Here is a 23,971-nt window from a genome sequence, read left to right on the forward strand (position 1 = left end):
CTGAAAACCCCACTCGCTTCTAATTACTGTGCATGACTATACATGGCAAGCACATGGGTGTGTGCTAAGCCTCTGCTTCTTCCCCCAAAAATTCGCTCCTCTTTTCCATCTACTGCAACTGTGAAATCACCAGAGCAAGACGCAATAAATTTCTGCCTATAATTCTTCTATGCACACAGAGTCATGTTTTCACATTAGTGCCAAAACGAAATTTCTTTGCCAATTTGAAAGCACACTTACTGCTCTTTTTTTTTCGGGCCAAGTGAAAATCTCTTTTTACACTTTGAAATCACTTTTACAGACTGACACATTCTGAAACCTTTTTTTTAAATTTATTTAAATGCACATGTCCAAGCTGTTTTTTTTTCAGACCACCACCGTGTGTATTCTCTGTGACTGCCTACACTCCAGCAGGGGCAACCAGCCTTAGTGATGCTGAATGTATTTGCATTACAGACTTAAACCTGAAAACCCCACTCGCTTCTAATTAATGTGCATGACTATACATGGCAAGCACATGGGTGTGTGCTAAGCCTCTGCTTCTTCCCCCAAAAATTCGCTCCTCTTTTCCATCTACTGCAACTGTGAAATCACCAGAGCAAAACGCAATAAATTTCTGCCTATAATTCTTCTATGCACACAGAGTCATGTTTTCACATTAGTGCCAAAACGAAATTTCTTTGCCAATTTGAAAGCACACTTACTGCTCTTTTTTTTTTCGGGCCAAGTGAAAATCTCTTTTTACACTTTGAAATCACTTTTACAGACTGACACATTCTGAAACCTTTTTTTTAAATTTATTTAAATGCACATGTCCAAGCTGTTTTTTTTTCAGACCACCACCGTGTGTATTCTCTGTGACTGCCTACACTCCAGCAGGGGCAACCAGCCTTAGTGATGCTGAATGTATTTGCATTACAGACTTAAACCTGAAAACCCCACTCGCTTCTAATTACTGTGCATGACTATACATGGCAAGCACATGGGTGTGTGCTAAGCCTCTGCTTCTTCCCCCAAAAATTCGCTCCTCTTTTCCATCTACTGCAACTGTGAAATCACCAGAGCAAGACGCAATACATTTCTGCCTATAATTCTTCTATGGACACAGAGTCATGTTTTCACATTAGTGCCAAAACGAAATTTCTTTGCCAATTTGAAAGCACACTTACTGCTCTTTTTTTTTTGGGCCAAGTGAAAATCTCTTTTTACACTTTGAAATCACTTTTACAGACTGACACATTCTGAAACCTTTTTTTTAAATTTATTTAAATGCACATGTCCAAGCTGTTTTTTTTTCAGACCACCACCGTGTGTATTCTCTGTGACTGCCTACACTCCAGCAGGAGCAACCAGCCTTAGTGATGCTGAATGTATTTGCATTACAGACTTAAACCTGAAAACCCCACTCGCTTCTAATTACTGTGCATGACTATACATGGCAAGCACATGGGTGTGTGCTAACCCTCTGCTTCTTCCCCCAAAAATTCGCTCCTCTTTTCCATCTACTGCAACTGTGAAATCACCAGAGCAAGACGCAATAAATATCTGCCTATAATTCTTCTATGGACACAGAGTCATGTTTTCACATTAGTGCCAAAACGAAATTTCTTTGCCAATTTGAAAGCACACTTACTGCTCTTTTTTTTTTGGGCCAAGTGAAAATCTCTTTTTACACTTTGAAATCACTTTTACAGACTGACACATTCTGAAACCTTTTTTTTAAATTTATTTAAATGCACATGTCCAAGCTGTTTTTTTTTCAGACCACCACCGTGTGTATTCTCTGTGACTGCCTACACTCCAGCAGGGGCAACCAGCCTTAGTGATGCTGAATGTATTTGCATTACAGACTTAAACCTGAAAACCCCACTCGCTTCTAATTACTGTGCATGACTATACATGGCAAGCACATGGGTGTGTGCTAAGCCTCTGCTTCTTCCCCCAAAAATTCGCTCCTCTTTTCCATCTACTGCAACTGTGAAATCACCAGAGCAAGACGCAATAAATTTCTGCCTATAATTCTTCTATGGACACAGAGTCATGTTTTCACATTAGTGCCAAAACGAAATTTCTTTGCCAATTTGAAAGCACACTTACTGCTCTTTTTTTTTTGGGCCAAGTGAAAATCTCTTTTTACACTTTGAAATCACTTTTACAGACTGACACATTCTGAAACCTTTTTTTTAAATTTATTTAAATGCACATGTCCAAGCTGTTTTTTTTTCAGACCACCACCGTGTGTATTCTCTGTGACTGCCTACACTCCAGCAGGGGCAACCAGCCTTAGTGATGCTGAATGTATTTGCATTACAGACTTAAACCTGAAAACCCCACTCGCTTCTAATTACTGTGCATGACTATACATGGCAAGCACATGGGTGTGTGCTAAGCCTCTACTTCTTCCCCCAAAAATTCGCTCCTCTTTTCCATCTACTGCAACTGTGAAATCACCAGAGCAAGACGCAATAAATTTCTGCCTATAATTCTTCTATGGACACAGAGTCATGTTTTCACATTAGTGCCAAAACGAAATTTCTTTGCCAATTTGAAAGCACACTTACTGCTCTTTTTTTTTTGGGCCAAGTGAAAATCTCTTTTTACACTTTGAAATCACTTTTACAGACTGACACATTCTGAAACCTTTTTTTTAAATTTATTTAAATGCACATGTCCAAGCTGTTTTTTTTTCAGACCACCACCGTGTGTATTCTCTGTGACTGCCTACACTCCAGCAGGAGCAACCAGCCTTAGTGATGCTGAATGTATTTGCATTACAGACTTAAACCTGAAAACCCCACTCGCTTCTAATTACTGTGCATGACTATACATGGCAAGCACATGGGTGTGTGCTAAGCCTCTGCTTCTTCCCCCAAAAATTCGCTCCTCTTTTCCATCTACTGCAACTGTGAAATCACCAGAGCAAGACGCAATAAATTTCTGCCTATAATTCTTCTATGGACACAGAGTCATGTTTTCACATTAGTGCCAAAACGAAATTTCTTTGCCAATTTGAAAGCACACTTACTGCTCTTTTTTTTTCGGGCCAAGTGAAAATCTCTTTTACAGACTGACACATTATGAATCCACCATGTGTAACTACAACAAAAACAATTCCCATTTCTATTATTCATTTCTTAAGTTACCACATACATCCCCTCTCAAACTGTAAACTCACCTTTAAAATTAGTTAGTTGTGAAAGAAATGTGTCACTCAAACAGCAGATTATCAGAGCCAGGATCTCTGTTCTGTACACCTCTCTCCTCTCAGCAGAACCAGATAATGGCAAACTTTCCCTCTATTTTTCCACACATATACATGTAAGTTTCAAATCTCAGTGCTTCCCCCTTTTTTTCAAATGTAATGACACATTTCTATTGGTTGAAAACCAACCCTTTTCCAAAAGTACCCTGCCCCCAACTTGACTTCTGCCTAGTACCCTTCCCCCAACTTGACTTCTGCCTGCTACCATAGCAACAGCTCATGGAACACTGCTGTGTGCAGTTAGGTCAGAAGTTCGACACACAATGTTTCAATTCCACAGAGCAAGAGTGCTTGACTTTTCAATCCTAACTGCAAATCCATAGTACTGTTCTTTGGTTACACATTTTTTTGTACCAATACAAAACATGCTTCTATTAATTTTCACATACAGCCTAGTTTTTTTTCTAGAATGGTATGAAACAGCCAATCAGTTCTTTTTGTTTTGTAAAAAATATGTATGCCTCCATTTCCAAACTGTCTTTCTTTTCATATTGCCATTCTACTGAAAGACACCTCCTGAGTGCATCCAGTTCTCCTTTGAAGATGTTCACAGTGTGGATTGTAGGGCACAGCTATGTCTTCTGGAGTGAAAAGTTTGCAGAGAAAACAGATATGGTGAGAGACCTTGCTTTGCCAAATGTAGACATTAAATGGATTGGTCAGAGAGGGTTAAAGTGGCACCAATTGATGCCATTGGTGAAATCCTTCATTCAAATCCAACACCCTGACCTCATAATAGTGCACTGTGGTGGCAATGACCTAGGCACTTTGACTGGGGTAGGTCTGGAAATGCTTATGAAGGACACCTTTGCACAACTGTTTACACTTTTCCCTAAAACTGCCTTTGTGTTTTCCAACATATGCCAAAGGCAAAAATGGAACTGGTCCAATCATTTCTGTCCACAGATTGACAAAGCAAGAAAGCACGTCAACAAATCTGTTTCTGCTTTCCTCCGTGACTATGGTATGGGTGCCATTTACCACAACAACTTGCGTTACGACATGCAAGACATTTATAGAGGAGATGGTGTGCACTTCAATGATGAAGGGAACAGAGTCTTCCTCTTGAACCTTAGACTCTGCATCGGTACTTACTTGTAGGTACCACTAAAAAAATGACTCCATAAACACAACAGCTCTTTTTAGTGCTCCCTAATTTCTAAACTCTTAAATCTGATTTTCATTTATTTATTTTTATTTTTTTTACCGTACGCTTACCGTGAGCTTACCGTACGCGTACCCCGTGATTTTTTTTAAAATCAATAAATGTTTTTTTTGTACTTTTCTGTCCTTCTTTGACCCCCTTACAATTGTTAGGGGGTCTGTAACTCTCCTCATTGCCCCCTTTCCTTGTTTTCACTCTTTTTTTTCAGAGTGAAATACACAAAATGGCGGCCGCCGCTTCCTGGTTTCGGCCGATTCGAATGTTTACTAAGATCTAAGAGCCAATCAGAATCGCGCTCGCGCACGCCACCGTACGCTTACCGTAAGCGTACGGTAAGCGTACCGTAAGCTGGCTCAGATATATATATTGATTTAAAGGCTATTTTCTCAAAATCTACTGAACTGATTTACACCAAACCTACAAAAGGCACTTCCTTGACCTACGGACTACCTCTCTGCCAAATTTCTAGTAATTCTGTTCAGCCGTTCGGGCTGTAGGTCGTTCTAAAGGTCCTATGGAAAAATGCATGGGAAAAACGCGTTTTGGGACCCCCCTTTTATCTCAGCCCCCGCTTGACGGATCCCCCCGAGACTTTCAGGGTAGGAGCGGACCGTAGCGCCCCACCTATTTTGAGAAATTCGCGAGGATTCGTCGACCGGCGCCAAAGTTATTCAAAATAGAATGTTGAGGTTTTCCTATGGAAACGTGGTCCTAACTATAACTACCTACTGGCGACCGCCAGTAGGTAATATATATATATATATATATATATATATATATATATATATATATATATATATACATATATATATATATATATATATATATATATATATATATATATATATGTTTCCAAAGCTCTTTCCTGTTACGAAAGTGCACTCCCCAGCAGGTAGGTAACACCCTTTATTTACAGGAAAACACAGTTCCACTCCGACCATGTAGTCCACATGTCTGACGCGTTTCGAAGTTTCTTACTCCTTCCTCATAGGCATTCGTGATCACACATTGGTGCTGGCTGAACACTCTCTTCTGCGTGCTCTTATTTATATCGGCCTCAGGTGTGCCTGTCCTTAATGGTCGTCATCATTGCACGCTGGGATACGTAGTCCATTTGCCACTAATATGTCCCCTCCAGTGGATTCTGTGTGCATACACGATATTTCAGGGACAAATTAAGCCTTTCAGTAGGCCTCGGAGCGGAATTGTGCCTTCTTTTTAATTGTAACCGCTGCGCCTGCATCATGGTAGGAAAAGTTCCCCCATCAGTCCCTTGTTCATTTGAAGGGTGGTGCAGCCTTCCACTGCCGGAAACGCCGTGTGTATTTGTTTCCAAAGTTCTTTCCTGTTACGAAAGCGCACTCCACAGCAGGTAGGTAACACCCTTTATTTACAGGAAAACACAGTTCCACTCCGACCTTGTCGTCCACATGCCTGACGCGTTTCGAAGTTTCTTACTTCTTCATCATAGGCATTCGTGATCACACATTGGTGCTGGCTGAACACTCTCTTCTGCGTGCTCTTATTTATATCGACCTCAGGTGTGCCTGTCCTTAATGGTCATCCTCATTGCACGCTGGGATACGTAGTCCATTTTCCACTAATATGTCCCCTCCAGTGGGTTCTGTGTGCATACACGCTATTTCAGGGACAAATTAAGCCTTTCAGTAGGCATCGGAGCGGAATTGTGCCTTCTTTTTAATTGTAATCGCTGTGCCTACATCATGGTAGGAAAAGTTCCCCCAGCAGTCCCTTATTCATTTGAAGGGCGGTGCAGCCTTCCACGACCGGAAACGCCGTGTGTATTTGTTTCCAAAGTTCTTTCCTGTTACGAAAGCGCACTCCACAGCAGGTAGGTAGCTGTGTTTTCCTGTAAATAAAGGGTGTTACCTACCTGCTGTGGAGTGCGCTTTCGTTACAGGAAAGAACTTTAGAAATATATATATATATATATAGATATAGATATAGATATATATATATATATATATATATATATATATATATATATATATATATATATTATCTACTGGCGGTCGCCAGTAGATAGTTATAGTTACAACCTAGTTTCCATAGGAAATCTCACAAATCTATTTTGAATAACTTTGGCGCCGGTTGATGAATCCTCGCGAAATTTTCAAAACTAATGGGGCGCTCCGTTCAGCTCCTACCCTGAAAGTCTCGGGGTGATTCGTCAAGCGGGGGCTGAGAAAAAAGGGGGGTCCCAAAACCCGTTTTCCCCATGCATTTTTCCATAGGACCTTTAGACACAGCTACAGCCAGAACGGCTGAACAGAATTACTTGAAATTTGGCAAAGAGGTAGTCCTCAGGTCAGGCATGTGCCTTTTGCATATATGGTGTAAATCCGTTCAGTAGTTCCTGAGAAAATCAAAAGTAAAATCATATACATATCTGGGCGGAGCCTAACCACACATCTCATTGTGTGATCTGATTGGCTGTCAGCACTTCATCCAAGAAGTGTTGGCAGCCATCTTGGGACCAATATACATGATAGCACCTCATTAAAAAGCATTGCAGTTAATAGAAGGTTTTAAGACTTTAGTTACATTATAAATCATTTGTTGATGGTACCATACTCATTTTAGGAATTGTAGTATGTTCTAAGGTGATTTTACCATGTGAAAAAGCCTTCTGCTGGGATATCATGAATCATGTTTGAGAGAAAACTATTTTCACATGCTTTTCCCACAGAGGTTTGGAAGGTGATCTATAAGCTAAACTGAGAGCATATTTTCTGTAAATTCACATTATCTTTCTCAGTCATGTGAGAATGAAGTCTGACATTCTCAGTAAAACATGTACATCCAACAAGGGCAGAGACTGTCAGTTGATTCCTTTGTGTTCTACTGCAGCTTCCCAGAGTGTTCCAAAGAACAACTAGAGCGCTAACAGTCTTACTTATGACAAAGGTATGGCACACCTGAAGCCATCTTGATTGGAATAAAGTGGTAACATTTAAAACATTTAATTTAAAAAGGAACAAAATGAGAGGGTTCATGTTGCCATAGAATGTATGATTAGTGCTGCAGAAAGAAAAATTAGGGCACATTTTGAGTGACTTCTCAAATCCTCTTCTATTTCATTAAAGAATTCTGACATGCGGACTGAAACATGCACTTTCAATACCAGCAGCAGACTTCCCTGGTGAGCAGTAGCTTTACTACAGTGATCTAATGAGCAACTAGAGTGCTAACATTCTGAATTTATGGCAAATGTGTGACACATCTGAATGCCTTCTTCATTGAATCAAAGTAAAAAAAACTGACAGTATGCCTACTGAGGAGACTGCAGTAAATGAGGAAATTAGGAAACTTCATAACAAGTCTCCCAAGATGGCCGCCAGAGACAAAAGAGCCCAAATGTAGCACAAATATCACCGAGATGTAGCCCAAGTATAGCCCAATGACAGAAATCCCAGAGTGTTTTAAAGAACAACTAGAGCTTTAACATTCTTACTTATGACAAAGGTATGGCACACCTGCAGCCATCTTGATTGGAATAAAGTGGTATCATTTAAAACATTTAATTTGCAAAGGAACAAAATGAGGGGGTTCATTTTGCCATAGAAATTATGACTAGTGCTGCAGAAAGAAAACTTAGGGCACAATTTGACTTCTCAAATCCTCTTCTATTTCATTAAAAAGTTCTGACATGCAGACTGAAACATGCACTTTGAATACCAGCAGCAGACTTCCCTGGTGAGCAGTAGCTTTACTAAAGTGATCTAATGAGGAACTAGAGTGCTACCATTCAGAATTTATGGCAAATGTGTCACATCTGAATGCCTTCTTGATGGAACCAAAGTAAACAAGCATTGAAAATGCAATAGGTCTCGCCCTCGTTTAAGTTAAAGCAATTCTGTTTGTAATTAGGTGGCTTTTTAGCTTTGCTTTTATTAGTGTTTTTCAAAATTTCTTGTAAACACCATGCATATCTGTATATGTATGCATGCATTTATATTTGTATTTATATAGATATGCAGATTATATATATGTTTATATATGTATGTATATACATATATATACACATACATATATATAAATGCATATATGTGCATATGTGTGCATGTAGAGAGAGGTAGAGAGGTAGAGACGTAGAGGTAAAGACGTAGAGGTAGAGACGTAGAGGTAGAGACGTAGAGGTAGAGACGTAGAGGTAGAGAGGTAGAGAGGTAGAGGTAGAGAGGTAGAGAGTAGTAGAGAGAGAGGTAGAGAAAGGTAGAGAGGTAGAGAGTAGAGGATGAGTAATAGAGAGTAGAGAGAGAGTAGTAGAGAGAGTAGTAGAGAGTAGTAGAGAGAGTAGCAGAGAGTGAGTAGGAGAGAGTAGTAGTGAGTAGTAGAGAGTGAGTAGTAGAGAGTAGTAGCGAGTGAGAAGTAGAGAGTAGTAGAGAGTAGTAGAGAGTGAGTAGTAGAGAGGGAGTAGTAGAGGGAGTAGTAGAGAGTGAGTATTAGAGAGTGAGTAGTAGAGTAGTAGAGAGTGAGACTGAGTAGCAGAGAGAGAGTAGTAGAAAATGAGTAGTAGAGAATGAGTAGTAGAGTGAGTAGTAGAGAGTAGTAGAGAGTGAGTAGTAGAGAGTAGTAGAGAGTAGTAGAGAGAGAGTAGTAGAGAGAGAGTAGTAGAGAGAGAGTAGTAGAGAGTGAGTAGTAGAGAGTGAGTAGTAGAGAGTGAGTAGTAGAGAGAGATTAGTAGAGAGAGTGAGTAGTAGAGAGTAGTAGAGAGAGTAGTAGAGAGTAGTACAGAGTGAGTAGTAGAGAGTGAGTAGTAGAGAGTAGTGGAGAAGTAGAGAGTGAGTAGTAGAGAGTAGTAGAGAGTGAGTAGTAGAGAGTAGTAGAGAGTGAGTAGTAGAGTGAGTAGTAGGGAGTAGTAGGGAGTAGTAGGGAGTAGTAGAGAGTGAGTAGTAGAGTGAGTAGTAGAGTGAGTAGTAGAGTGAGTAGTAGAGTGCAAGTAGTAAAGTGAGTAGTAGAGTGAGTAGTAGAGAGTAGTAGAGGGTGAGTAGTAGAGAGTGAGTAGTAGAGAGAGTAATAGAGAGTGAGTAGTAAAGAGTAGTAGAAAGTGAGTAGCAGAGAGAGTAGCAGAGAGTAGTAGAGAGTAGTAGAGTGAGTAGTAGAGAGTGAGTGAGTAGTAGAGAGAGAGTAGTAGAGAGTGAGTGGTAGAGAGTAGGAGAGTGAGTGGTAGAGAGTAGTAGAGTGAGTAGTAGAGTGAGTAGTAGAGTCAGTATTAGAGAGTAGTAGAGAGTGAGTAGTAGAGTAGAGTGAGTAGTAGGGAGTAGTAGGGAGTAGTAGGGAGTAGTAGAGAGTGAGTAGTAGAGTGAGTAGTAGAGTGCAAGTAGTAGAGTGAGTAGTAGAGTGCAAGTAGTAGAGTGAGTAGTAGAGTGAGTAGTTGAGAGTAGTAGAGGGTGAGTAGTAGAGAGTGAATAGTAGAGAGAGTAGTAGAGAGTGAGTAGTAGAGAGTAGTAGAAAGTGAGTAGCAGAGAGAGTAGTAGAGAGTAGTAGAGTGAGTAGTAGAGAGAGAGTAGTAGAGAGTGAGTGGTAGAGAGTAGGAGAGTGAGTGGTAGAGAGTAGTAGAGTGAGTAGTAGAGTGAGTAGTAGAGTGAGTAGTAGAGTGAGTAGTAGAGAGAGTAGTATAGAGAGTAGTAGAGTAGTAGAGAGTTGTAGAGATTAGTAGAGAGTAGTAGAGAGTAGTAGAGAGTAGTAGAGAGTGAGTAGTAGAGTGAGTAGTAGAGAGTGAGTAGTAGAGAGTGAGTAGTAGAGAGTGAGTAGTAGAGAGTGAGTAGTAGAGTAGTAGAGAGTGAGTAGTAGAGAGTGAGTAGTAGAGAGTGAGTAGTAGAGTGAGTAGTAGAGTGAGTAGTAGAGTGAGTAGTAGAGTGAGAGTAGTAGAGAGAGAGTAGTAGAGAGTGAGTAGTAGAGAGAGAGTAGTAGTAGAGAGTGAGTAGTAGAGAGAGAGAGTAGTAGAGAGTGAGTAGTAGAGAGAGAGAGTAGTAGAGAGTAGTAGAGAGTGAGTAGTAGAGTAGTAGAGAGTGAGTAGTAGAGTAGTAGAGAGTGAGTGGTAGAGAGTGAGTGGTAGAGAGTGAGTGGTAGAGAGTGAGTAGTAGAGAGTGAGTTGTAGAGAGTAGTAGAGAGTAGTAGTGAGTAGTAGAGAGTGAGTAGTAGAAAGTAGTAGCGAGTGAGTAGTAGAGAGTGAGTAGTTTAATTTAAAAGGAACACAATGAGGAGGTTCATTTTGCCATAGAAATTATGATTAGTGAGGGAAAAAGAAAAATTAGGGCACATTTTGAGTGACTTATCAAATCCTCTTCTATTTCATTAAAAAATTCTGACATGCAGACTGAAACATGCACTTTCAATACCAGCAGCAGACTTCCCTGGTGAGCAGTAGCTTTACTACAGTGATCCAATGAGCAACTAGAGTGCTACCTTTCAGAATTTATGGAAAATGTGGGACACATCTGAATGCCTTCTTGATGGAATCAAAGTAAACAAACATTGAAAATGCAATAGGTCTCGCCCTCGTTTAAGTTAAAGCAATTCTGTTTGTAATTAGGTGGCTTTCTAGCTTTGTTTGTATTAGAGTTTTTCAAACTTTCATGTACATACCATGCATATGTATGCATATAGTATATGTTTGCATGAATTTATATTTATATAGATATGCAGATTATATTTATATGTTTATATATTCACTGAAAAAAACATAGGTTTCACACACGTTATAGTTACGAATTAGCATTTAAAAAACCTTGCAAATTCACTTAAAAAACCATAGGTTTCACACATGTTATAGTTAGCTGGACATTTCACTCGTAAAAAACCAATTAAATTCCCCTGTTACAGTTAGTGCAGGCAACTATAACTCGACCGCAATCCTCTGCTGATGACGTCAGATATTACATCACTGCATTTAGACACTTATTTACCCATGTCTTCTTCCATTAATCTTCAGCTATACATATATTACAAATATTTATTTTTCATAAAGACACATATGTCATCAGTGATGTAATATCTGACGTCATCAGCAGAGGATTGCAGTCCCGTGAGTTATAGTTGCCTGCACTAACTATAACGGGGGAATTTCATTGGTTTTTTACGAGTGAAATCTCCAGCTAACTAGAACATGTGTGAAACCTATGTTTTTTTAAGTTAATATATATATATATATATATATATATATATATATATATATATTACCTACTGGCGGTCGCCAGTAGGTAGTTATAGTTAGGACCCCTTTTCCATAGGAAATCCGCAACATTCTATTTTGAATAACTTTGGCGCCGGTCGACGAATCCTCGCGAATTTCTCAAAATAGGTGGGGCGCTACGCTCCGCTCCTTCCCTGAAAGTCTCGGGGGGATCCGTCAAGCGGGGGCTGAGATAAAAGGGGGGTCCCAAAACGCGTTTTTCCCATGCATTTTTCCATAGGACCTTTAGACAGGGCTACAGCCCGAACGGCTGAACAGAATTACTTGAAATTTGGCAGAGAGGTAGTCCTCAGGTCAAGGAAGTGCCTTTTGTAGGTTTGGTGTAAATCTGTTCAGTAGATTCTGAGAAAATAGCCTTTAAATCAATATATATATCTGAGCCAGCTTACGGTACGCTTACCGTAAGCTTACCGTACGCGTACGGTGGCGTGCGCGAGCGCGATTCTGATTGGGTGTTAGATCTTAGTAAACATTCGAATCGGCCGAAACCAGGAAGCGGCGGCCGCCATTTTCTCTCTCGCACTGAGAGTAAGGTTGTTAAATAAAACCAATACACATGTAAAGTAGCTGTTTTGACAGCTCCCACACACATAGCCATGTTGAGGGAGTCCCCAAAGACCCCCAAAGGCCAAAAATGCAATTTTTATTTTTTCGCTAATTTCGCCGATTACGCTTACCGTACGCGTACGGTAAAAAATTTTTAAAAAAAAAACACTATCCACACACTGCCCACCCCCTGTGCTTTTTGTGGCCGCAGGCCACCAAATGTGCAGGGATTATTACAGGTGTGAAAAACCACCATATTTTTAACAAAAATAATAAAAGAAAAAATTATCCACACTCTCTCCTCCCCGTGTGCAAATGGTGCCCGAAGGGCACCATTTGTGCATGGCTTATAAGCACCGTAAGCACAGTAAGCACCGCGTGCTTACTGTGCGTGCACGGTGCGCGAAGCGCACCGTGCGCGCACGGAACGAACTGCTTTAAGTGGGCGCGCACGCCACGAATGGCGTAAAGTAACTTAGCATTTAAAAAACCGTACAAATTCACTGAAAAAACCATAGGTTTCACACACGTTATAGTTAGGAATTAGCATTTAAAAAACCTTGCAAATTCACTGAAAAAACCATAGGTTTCACACATGTTATAGTTAGCGGAAATTTTACTGATAAAAAACCAGTGAAATTCCCCAGTTATAGTTAGTGCAGGCAACTATAACTCACGCGACCGCAATCTTCTGCTGATGACATATGTGTCTTCATGAAAAAAAAATATTTGTAATATATGTATAGCTAAAAATGTATGGAAGAAGACATGGGCAAATAAGTGTCTAAATACAGTATTAGCATCAGCAGAGGATTGCGGTCGCGTGAGTTATAGTTGCCTGCACTAACTATAACGGGGGAATTTCACTGGTTTTTTATCAGTAAAATTTCCGCTAACTATAACATGTGTGAAACCTATGGTTTTTTCAGTGAATATATATATATATATATCAAACAAAGAAGGTTGCCTCACTGAAAAGACTCCATCAGGCAGGTGAGTGTTTCAATGAATATTAAGAAGCCCTGGGGGGAGGCGGTCCCCGGGGCTGGGGGGGCCTGGGAGCCCCCCCACACAATTGAAATAAGCCCAGGGGGTGGCGGTCCCGGTCCTATGGAAAATAGGTCCTAACTATATCTACCTACTGGCGACTACCAGTAGGTAATATATTACCTAGTGGCAGTCGCCAGTAGGTAGTTATAGTTAGGACCTATTTTCCATAGGAAATCCAGAACATTCTGTTCCCAATAACTTTGGCGCCGATTGACGAATCATTGCAAAATGTTCACAACTTTTGGCCAGCTCCGGTTCGCTCCTATCCTGAAAGTCTTGGGATGATTTGTGTAGGGGGGGCTGAGAAAAAAGGGGGTTACCCCCTGTTTCAGGCTGATGACCCTAGAATAGTACACTCCCTGCCTCACCTGAAAGCTACACTCCACCAAAAATGATACCATCCAGCTTAGTGCCATGCCTGACACACCTCCCTTCTTCAAACGGTGTACTAGAGTGTGGTGGGAAACCGTATCAAAGGCGGCACTTAGATCCAAAAGGATCAAGGCCGCCGTCTGACCCGCATCCACATATTGCCTAATGGTCTCTGTGGCCAATAACAGGGCAGACTCTGTCGAGTGACATTCTTGGAAGCCCGATTGGGTAGAATGTAAGAGGTGAAATTTCCCAATATGTGCAGTGAGTTGCTTATTCACCACTTTCTCCGCGATCTTAGCGAAGTAGGGCAGAAGAGAGATTGGGCGCAGGTTATTCTAAATGAGAACTCCACAAGGTGTCTAATAAAAGGTTCCAGAGTTTCTATGCACCCTCTAAGCATTATTGGGGAGGCCTCATCTTTAGGAGAACCCGACTTCACGCTCAGGCAGATTTTGATCAGCATTTCTGGGGGGGGGGACCATAAAACTGTCTAGTCCCTCACCCTCATTTACTGGCCCTATCTCATCCAAAATATCCTGATCTACTAAGGGAGAGTCCGGAAAGGTGGAATAGATTTTCTCCACCTTATCTGAAAAGAAATTTGCCATTTGGTTACACAGCTCTACTGAACCTATTGCAGGTGCTGCCACTATAGCAAGGGAAGATGTTTCCTTATAAACCCTAAATAATTCCCTGGTCGAGTTGCCTGCAGACCCAATTCTTTCCAGATAATTCTCTGCCTTCGTTTTCCTAATAAGTCCATGGTAGCCCTTCAGCATCGCTTTGTACTCACTCCTCCTTAGAGCGGAAAAGTCCTTCCTCCAGTACCTCTCTGCTTGTTTGCAGTCTGCCTTAGCCTTTCTCAAAACAGTATTGAACCAAGGGGCAGATTTCCGAGCTCTACCTAATAGTTTCCGTGACCAAGGGGCCGTACTATCAAGTGCTTCCCCAATCCTTCTATCCAGATCTAAACAAGCGCTGTCAGCATCCTTTCCCCCTGGTGGTCCCCCCTGCAAGAGGGCACTATTGAACTTGCCTGGGGAAAAACCCACCCATTTCCGACAGGTTATTCCCTCCTTCAAGTTCTTCTGCACATTCGGCCTTGGCAGCCGCATAACACAAGGGACCAAGTAATGATCCGTCCAAACCATAGGCTGAGGCAGACCGACCACTAACTCATCCCAATTGTAAAAATGGGATCAAGCAGATGGCCCTGCTGATGAGTAGGAGAGACAGCTATTAGTCTCAGTTGTAAAGTCGACAATTCCTGGCGCAGCTCTTCAGCCGCCACACACCTTGCATCTTCCAGGTGTAGGTTGAGGTCTCCTAACACAAGGAGTTTATTGTAGCGCAAGGCTGGTTGAGTGAGATATTCAACCAAACTCGATGAAAAGCAGGAGGGACATCCTGGCGGACGATAGATCAGAAGACCTTTCACAATACAGTTACTCGCCACCATGATAGTAAAAAGGCCGGCCTCACTGTCGGCAATGATAATAGGCTCGAGTAGGCATTGGATGACATGTTTAAAAATAATTGCCACACCCCCTCCACTGCCAGAGTCCCTGTCAATTCGCCTAATCGCATAACCACTCGGCAATGCCTCAAGGATCTCCGAAGCAGAGTCCTCGTCCAGCCAAGTCTCGGTGAGAAACATTACATCCACCTGACTATCAATAATTAGGTCGTGAATCTCTAATCTATGTTTCCTAAGTGAACGGCAATTCAACAGACAGCAGCTCAACATGGGCAATGCCTCCTTCCCCTCTTTCCCCAGACTAAACTTGAAAGAACAATGCTTACAAGTCCTAGCAGAACTTCCACCTTGCATGCTATGTAAACAAATCTTCGCCGTTAGGGGACGGAGGGCAAACAATTCCTGGGTGCTATACCGTAATTTAATGCTAGAACAGCCAGGGGGGGTGGCCCCAGGCCCCGGTCGGCCACGGACGGGCGCAGACGGGCTTGCCTTTGGCGCGCCATAGGCGCGCCGGCGGCGCTCCCACTGCGCACGTCCACCGGAGCATATGTACTTAAAGCTTCCTGCTTCCAACTCCTAGACCGCTGACCGCCCCCGGAAGTGCCTGGCTCTAACCTTCTCCGCCCTCCGCGCAACGGTACTAATTACCGCGTCGGACCGGGGCGGAAAGGAAGCAAGATGGAGCCCAGGCAGTAACAATCACTCCAAGTCCCAGGTAAGTTTAGAATGCCTCAAATGTAAATTAAGATCACACCCCAATAATCGCCCCCGGTAAAAAATAAAAACTCTACTTAGATCCTTACAAGACTGCAGCCGGTAGACACAGAACAGCTCAGGGTACTGCCACTGCCCTGTTCACCGCTGACCACAAATATTTCTTCTGTTAATTGCCCTATGGATGCACTGATTCAAACCACAATTTATATACAGGTCTCACTGGTCTAACCATTGTACCTATGGTGCCACATCTGCTCTCCTCTCTTTTGACTTGTGCTGTAAGTCAGTCTGTCACACTTTGGGATCTATCAGCATTACATCAAATACTCTGAAATAAATATAAAAAATATAAACAAATGACTAGCAGGTTGCAGAAGTATCTGATGCATACACAATTAGATTCAAATCTTTGAAAAGTATAATATGTGCTTGGAATGTAGTTCAAAGCTTTCAATGATTCCAATACTCACAGAAATAATCTGATAGGGAAATTTTACCGAAATGCAAATGTCCATAACAGGAGAGGTCAAATACTTTATTTTTCTATTCTTTGTTGCCTTTGCTCTGCAGGGAACAGATGTGATGCCTTTCCTGACGACTGTACTAAAGGATCCATCACAGTTCAAAGACCCAGAAAACTTCAACCCTGAGAACTTCTTGGACAAGAATGGAGGTTTTCAAAAACCTAAGGCTTATACACCTTTCTTCATTGGTAATAATATAAGATGTTTTGCCTACAACAATAGTATTTTCTTATGTACCTGCCTTTTCTCTTAAGTAAGCTAACACTGTGTAGCTCTTGTCAGTTTCATACAAGCCTTTTGTTATGCTTTTGCCTCATTTCATATGCTTCCACTTTGTATTTTCATTCAATTTTGTTTATCTCCTAGTCTTAAAACCTGTCATTTATTTATTTTTAGGTAAGCGGATTTGCCTTGGCCAAAGCCTGGCTCAAACAGAGATTTTTATATTCCTCACCACTATCCTGCAGAATTTCAGCTTAAAATCTCCAGTTCACGCCAAGGACATTGATCTCACACCTAAAGAGAGTGGATTTGAAAATATACCACCACCTTATAAGTTATTCTTTGTACCCCATCAAGAAGGTCATTAAGAGAGGACCAGAGACCTGGCACATAACCAAGGCAAGAGTTCAATGATCACTGTGCTTCACTGTTCAGATTTCTTCTTTTTCTTTATTGTTTAAATACACATTCAGACTTGGAGTCCTTTGGTTCAGGAGGATAATGCTATGCAACAAAGTCAGGTAATGTGTTAGCAAATGGTGTCAACAGGCCACTTGTGGTGCATGACCCCAACCTAAAAAATAATCTCACATGGAATATCATTAACAGCTTACTTCACAATGTATTGATGGAAATAAAAGCCCTGTTATAACTGACATGATGCGACTCCAACTTATTCCTAGTAGTGCAATTACCCATCAGTTATTAGATTTCAAACTATTAGAGGGCCTGATTAAGATGATAACATATGGTAAATATTAAAGGTGGCATATTTGCAACCTTTACCTCAGACAGCTCAACCTTACATGTAGTAAAGCAATTTAGAAGAAATACCAAAACTACTGCTAGATCAACTCTGAGATGTAGATGAGCTGCTCCACTGATATATCTTGCGTAGTTACCTCCACAAAAAAGTTGCAGCATAAAGGTTAGAAGACATTCCCAAAGAAGGCATTCATAGCATTACTAATTAGAAGGAAAATGCTGTCCAGCATGTTAAGAAGGCTATACATGTGTACAGTGACAACACGTATCCACCATCAAAGACAAGAGATTCACCTATTTTGTAGCTGTTGCTACGAAGGCAAAAAAAATGTATGTATGTAGATTTATATAATTGCTACTGTAAAACATGGATTTAATAACAGTAACTGTTATGAATTAAAACAGAGAAGTGACTGAAATTTCCTCATTATGGTTAGCTTTAGAAACCAGAAAGTTCACACAAGATGCACTGTTCATGGCTTCACCCTCAATGTGACAGATGAAATTATAAATACAAAAAACTATTAATTTCAGAAGCAATATGTACCATTAAAAGTATCAATGAGAAAATGTGGGACATTATTGGTTTGAATATGTGTTATTTAATGATTTGCTTTTAGCCGTTGTTACATACTATTAAAATTGTGAGTTCTGGCTTCAACTCCCTAACAGGTAGCACACTTTTATACAGCTCTGGTACTTACATTATCAGCAAATTAACTATTTTGTGGCCCCCTAGTAATTGTACTCCCACTTGTTGGACTTGCATGAAGCTCAAACTGTCTTCATAAAGCATTACTACCATGCAAACCATAACAGACATCAAATGATATATTTATCACCATAGTTGAGTATAGGGAGTAGTTTTGATGCATTGACCCATGAGAGGAAATGCAATAAATGTCGTATTCACAAAGTGCCATAGGAATAGGGACTCTAAAGCATTGTGAGACAAGTACTTCAACTTCCTAGTAGGATGTCCATACTACTTTTAGAGTATGAAGACAGTAAGTCACATTTTCACACTTTATCATCAGAATTCTCTATAATTTTCTTTTGTGAAATTAATAGAATGTTCTAAAAACCAGCCAGATACTGAGTAAGTATCTAAGAAATTGAATGGGCAAAACTGAAAATTAGCGATGCTTAGATGTAACCTTAAACGTGACCATATACCCATACAATCAACAATAGAGGGAGTTATTCCACCTGATTCCACCTGATGAAAAGGGTAGTGCATTGGATGAAAGGAGGAAAAGAAATGTGAATTTCTTTAAAAAGAACCCTCACTCACCAACCTAGTTGGTGACATGCTTCATCATAGGGTCCACCCGAGTGGCCGAATGCCGCTCGAGTGTGCTACAATGCCTGATGACAGCGGAGCTGGTTTTTGTGCAGAGTAAATAGTGGTTAAATAGTTAAACAGCATGAATTACTGTCAAATAGTTATCCTTGATGTGTTTTGTAAACCCTCGTATGTTTGTATACAGCGAGATTAAAGTTAGAGATATTTTGAACACACAGGACCCATAGGGTTATTGTTCTAGCTAACCTGGGGACCGCACGCTTATAAGTCAAAGTTCCTGTAGCCTTCAAAGACGCATGGTTCCCACTCACATTCATCAGGATCCCGGTCAGGGCACAGATTAGGTGCATAAGGAGGGCGATTGTGCTTGACGAAGTAAATTGGAACGCCGGCTTGGAGCAATTTACTGCTCTCTCTCTTAATCCACACACCGGTTATTTAATCTGCTGCTTTATCTCTCCCCTTTACCTACCTCCAGAGTTTCACAATATCCAACGCCCCCCGATGGGATCCATAGGGCAGGACATACCTTTGTCCCACGTAAGCCGGGGACTCCCAGCCTCTTCTCTCCTCTCTGTTTGTTCTCGTCAAGACACCACTTTCAGGGTGTCTCAATTACTATGCATAACCTCCAAAGTAACTTCATTAGTCGCAATCCTTAATTAATGGATGTTGCAGAAGTCACTGTAACGCCCACACTACATTGATTTTGTGTGACTATTTAGTAATTTTCCATGGTTTTACAGTTAAATGCGTGGATGCGCACCACGAGTGCACAATCATTTGAATAATATGCACGATAGTCTGGAGAGCGTATGGAACGGCACGGATGAAAGCACGGTTGTTTGTACCTGGTTGAATAAATGTCTTTCAGAGTGTGAATTACCGTTTACTGTTATCTGTTCTTGTCTTTCACAGATTACATTTATTTTTCATAGAATGCTGAGAAGGTAAAACCGTAAGTTTGCGGTTTCATTGTGACACAGGGACGGGTGCACCTTAGCTTGTGCATACCTCTTGTGTCATCTTTTGGTCCTGAAGAAAGCCTTGCGAATATGCACACTGAGGCTGAAACATGTACACCATAGTTTTGTCACTTATTTCACACATTGGATGTCACGGGCCAAATTATACCTGACAGGACATCCCCTTTGGTTTTAAAATTGCCTTATTGCTCCAATAAAAAACGTTAGGGAATAATAAAGGCAATTTTAATTTTTTTTCATCACTATTCACACTGCACAAAAACCAGCTCTGCTGTAATCAGGCGTTGTAGCACATCTGAGCGGCATTCATGTGGGGACCCTATGATGAAGCATGTCACCAACTAGGTTGGTGAGTAAGGGTTCTTTTTAATGAAATTCACATTTATTTTCCTCCTTTCATTCAATGCACTACCCTTTGCATCAGGTGAAATAACTCCTTCTATTGTTGATTATATTGATTACCCAAGGGGACTGGGAGTAGTTACTCTGTACCCTTTTCTCTCTTTGTGTTTGATCATATTCCTAATACAGCATGAGAGAAATGCCAAACATTTAATTCCAGTCCTGAGTCACTTCTGGACCATAGTATCAGTGAGTGACCAAATTGTTCAGCAAGTGCCATGAATGTTTTTTTAATAAATAATTTTGATTTCTCCAAATCGCATCAATAAAAATAGTTTGTGTTGCAATGAAGATCGTATATGTCAAAATGTGTTTCACAAGATTCACCTCATCAGATCTTTAATATCAGATTTAAATAATTAAGTCCTATTGTTATATAAATTCTACATATGTTTCCTTTTGGATATAAGAATGTAGCTGAATGTGGAATTCATGGTTCTTTCTGTTTTGTGACTAATAACATTATGTTTTATTTCTCTTTTTCTGTCAGTGTAATAATTTCTCTCATCTTAAAATTATATTTAACCTCATATATCAGTTTTTTATGCCTATGCTTTGTCTAATAATGCACTAATAAAGCCTATTATGTATTCAATGCAGATAGTCTTGCATGAATTCCATATATGAATCCTATATAGGGTTTCTGCAGTAAGTGGCATTGTGGATCTTCTGTTGCAGATTAGGAATCAAACTTTAATTTCTGATGCTGCACAAAATTATATTCTCCTATAGAGCTTTATGAACTAGAAACAGTGGTTGAATCTCTCCCTCAATGGAAGGCAACTGGAGAGGACAGGTTTCTTTCAGAATGGTGCTAACGTTTACTTCAACAATTTTATATTTTTCTTTTAGATATGTTTAATCAGATTCTGATGGGGGTACCATTCCGCCCTCTTTTGGTAGAGGGGTCCTCACTTGTTTTACAAAAAAGGACTAATACGCTGAAGATGTCTACTCCTTTCACCCAATTCCTCTGCTAAACACTAATTATAACATTTTCATGAAGATCATAGTATGAAAAATCAAAGGAGTAATTTCGAGCTTAGTAAGTGCCTACCAGAATGGATTTACACCCATCTGCCAACTGTATTTTAACATGCATTATTTAGCTAAAGCCATAGGTTAACTTTTAGCAAGTTGGATCTCTGGGCCTAAAGTATTTATAGACACAAAAGGCTTTCAACATTGTGATCTGGAATTTTTTATTTAGAGTTCTAAAGGCAACAGGTTTTCTGTCCCAGCTCATAAGGGCAATAGCCAAGATCTTGGATGGGTCAACAATGTCTGCAGTCTTATATGGTAGCACCTCAGAACCAATCAAAATCAACAGAGTTTTTTCATGTTTCTCTGCTTTGTCAGGGCATGGGTTCAACATTTCTGAAACAGAAATAATGCTTTTTAGCTTTAAGGAAGACTTTGTTACTACAATATTTAAAGGTATCATATCACAGAAATTCTACAAGGTACATTGGAATAAAGGTTTCTGAGAACTATGAAGATTTATACAAGCTGATTTACTCTCCTCTGCTTGTTAAGATCAAAAATATGTGAGAAAGGTGTGGCAAACTGCCAATTTCCATCATTAGTGGAGTTGCAATGGTCAGAATGTAGATTTTACCCCTTTTGAATTTCCTTTTCACATCAATTCCCTACTCTTTAACTAATGATTTTTTCCAGAAATTAAATTACTTATTAGAACAAACATAATCTGCAGATCAGTTCTAAGAAACTAAGCTTTACAGGTAAAGAAGGCAAATTCTCTCTCCCTGACCTGAAGGAATACTATTCTGCAGCATTCATACGAACAAATTAAAAGTTTTATGAGTTTGGCAAAACTATGATATTTGACAGTTTCTTTTTAGAAAGAAAGAAAACAGGGAATTTCATTTACCCAGAAACCGTATCCCTTAGTCAGGATTCATAAATTAGAAAAGTATTGAAAAATAGCCATTATTTAAGGAAAAATAAAAGCAACTATGGTAATGGCTGAAGATCCCTGACATCCATGTAGAAACTCCGCTAAAATCCATATGTCCGACAGCCTTGCAAAAAGATACAAACAGATGGGGAAAATTTAGTCTTGGTAAAGTACGTGTTTAGTTTATTAATGATAAATCAGTCACATGGGAGGTTGTTAAGGTTAAACTTCCATCACCAGGGACTCAGAATAAACCTCCCTACTTCCAGATTGGTACCCTACTTAATAAATATCTGCCTCTCCAAATTGAATCGTCAAGATAGGTAGTCCTGCTTTCTATATGGCCCTTTTTGCAATCAGAAATGGTTAGGTCAGTGGGTACACTGGTTACGGGCTTTGCAGAATAAATTTGAAGATCAGTTTTGTGCTATAAGAGATGAAAGGATGATCAAATGAAACAAATACAAAGCTGACAAGTGAAGAATTGACAGAAGCCTCCCAACTTAATTGTAGAACACTGAGAGGACCAAATTTCTGGAGAATGAAGTTGTATGCCCATTGGATGATGTATTATTACACTCCTTCACTATTGCATACATGGATCTTGAATGTGCGGAATCAGTGTCCCAGGTGCCCGGAGACAGGAAATTCAGTTCATATGATCTGAGGATGTAATAGGTTAGGACTATTTTGAAAAGGAGTCTTGACCAGCATTCAGGTCTCAGTGTGAGTTGAGATTATTCTGGGTGTGAACACTACTCTTGTGCGCCAAGAGGATGGGGAAGAGGTTTTCTAAAATGTGAAAATATGCTCTGAACTTTACAATTCAATACCATTGTTGATATATTGAAAAGTGTTGAATGTTTAAATATGGAGACATAATTGGATATAGTTGTCATGGATTTGAACTAAATTAATTCTTACAGTATATTTTAAACATCAACTCAACTTTGCAAGAAATATTTAATGCTATTATATTTTTCTCTGGGAGACCACTTTACAAATCACATGTAGCAGAAACTAATAAAAATGTTGTCTTTCAACATTAATAAAGCAGCTAAATGAGCTGTGAAACACATGTGGACTGATTGTATCTTACATCTGTATTAGGCACAGGCGGAGTTCATGTAGTCCTGCAACGTGGAACTCAGCAAAGAGGGAAAAAACTCTGCTGTGCTACATGGAGTTCTGCAATCGGACGGAGTTTCCTTGTTCCGCTAGTTCTTGTGACGTTTACATTACATGTCAACGCAAAGTGTCTTCTTGTTCAAAAATCTCATGCAAACTGCAGCACTTGGTTCACATGGGCAAGCCCATCTTGTTTTTCACTCTGTTTAGGGGCCTTATTTTCATCCTTTTTTAGCCTCTTTAATCCTTTCCCTATGAAACTTTTTGTTTCCCTCATTTTTATTTATGGTCTTACCTTTTGTCTTTGTGTATATGCAATTTACTTTTTTTCTATTTTATTGTTGTTGCGTATATTATACTTTTTAAAATGTTTCACTTTACTACCTTATCTGTACAGTCCTTCCTCCTTTTTCTTGTTTCTTTTTTATCTCTTACCCCAGTGCCAATTTCAGAAAAGGTCAAAGGTACCTCAATGGGTGCTGTTTTTGCTCCTAACTAGACCATTCTATACATGGACAATTTGGAGACAAAACGCATCCTGCCCCCATGCAACACTTTCCACACTGTTTTCAGTGTGGAAGAGGTATATTGATGAAATATTTATGGTATGGCAAGACTCTGAAGATACCCTGAGACAGTTCCCCCATTGGCTCAACAACAACTGCCAAGGACTTAACTTCACACTGGAATATACCTAGAACGCTCCTTGTTTGCGTTTCGCAAAAGCAAAAACATAAAGGACCATTTGGTAAAAGCAGCATTACCTGCCCCCAAATCCACTGGCACATTAAATGAACACTCGGGCCTAGAGCCACTCATGGGTCATGTCAAATGTGGTAACTGTGTTGTATGCAAATTTACAACTGAATGCAAAGAATTTTGCTTTGGTAAGATCAAGACACAGTT

At 40.2% G+C, this 23,971-nt stretch overlaps 1 protein-coding gene across 1 annotated transcript in view; it reads left to right on the forward strand.

The window, feature by feature from the left end:
- The window catches only part of LOC146798084 (cytochrome P450 2G1-like), a 624,994-nt gene extending 607,778 nt beyond the window's left edge, over positions 1-17,216 (forward strand). The window contains exons 8-9 of the mRNA XM_085625301.1: positions 16,385-16,526; positions 16,735-17,216. Of these exons, the coding sequence (XP_085481427.1) occupies positions 16,385-16,526; positions 16,735-16,928 (336 nt within the window). The 3' untranslated portion in view covers positions 16,929-17,216. The remainder of the gene's footprint in view (positions 1-16,384; positions 16,527-16,734) is intronic.
- The last annotated feature ends 6,755 nt before the right edge of the window (positions 17,217-23,971 follow it).

The sequence above is a fragment of the Triturus cristatus genome, chromosome 9 (assembly GCF_964204655.1).
Source record: "Triturus cristatus chromosome 9, aTriCri1.1, whole genome shotgun sequence".
NCBI lineage: Eukaryota > Metazoa > Chordata > Amphibia > Caudata > Salamandridae > Triturus > Triturus cristatus.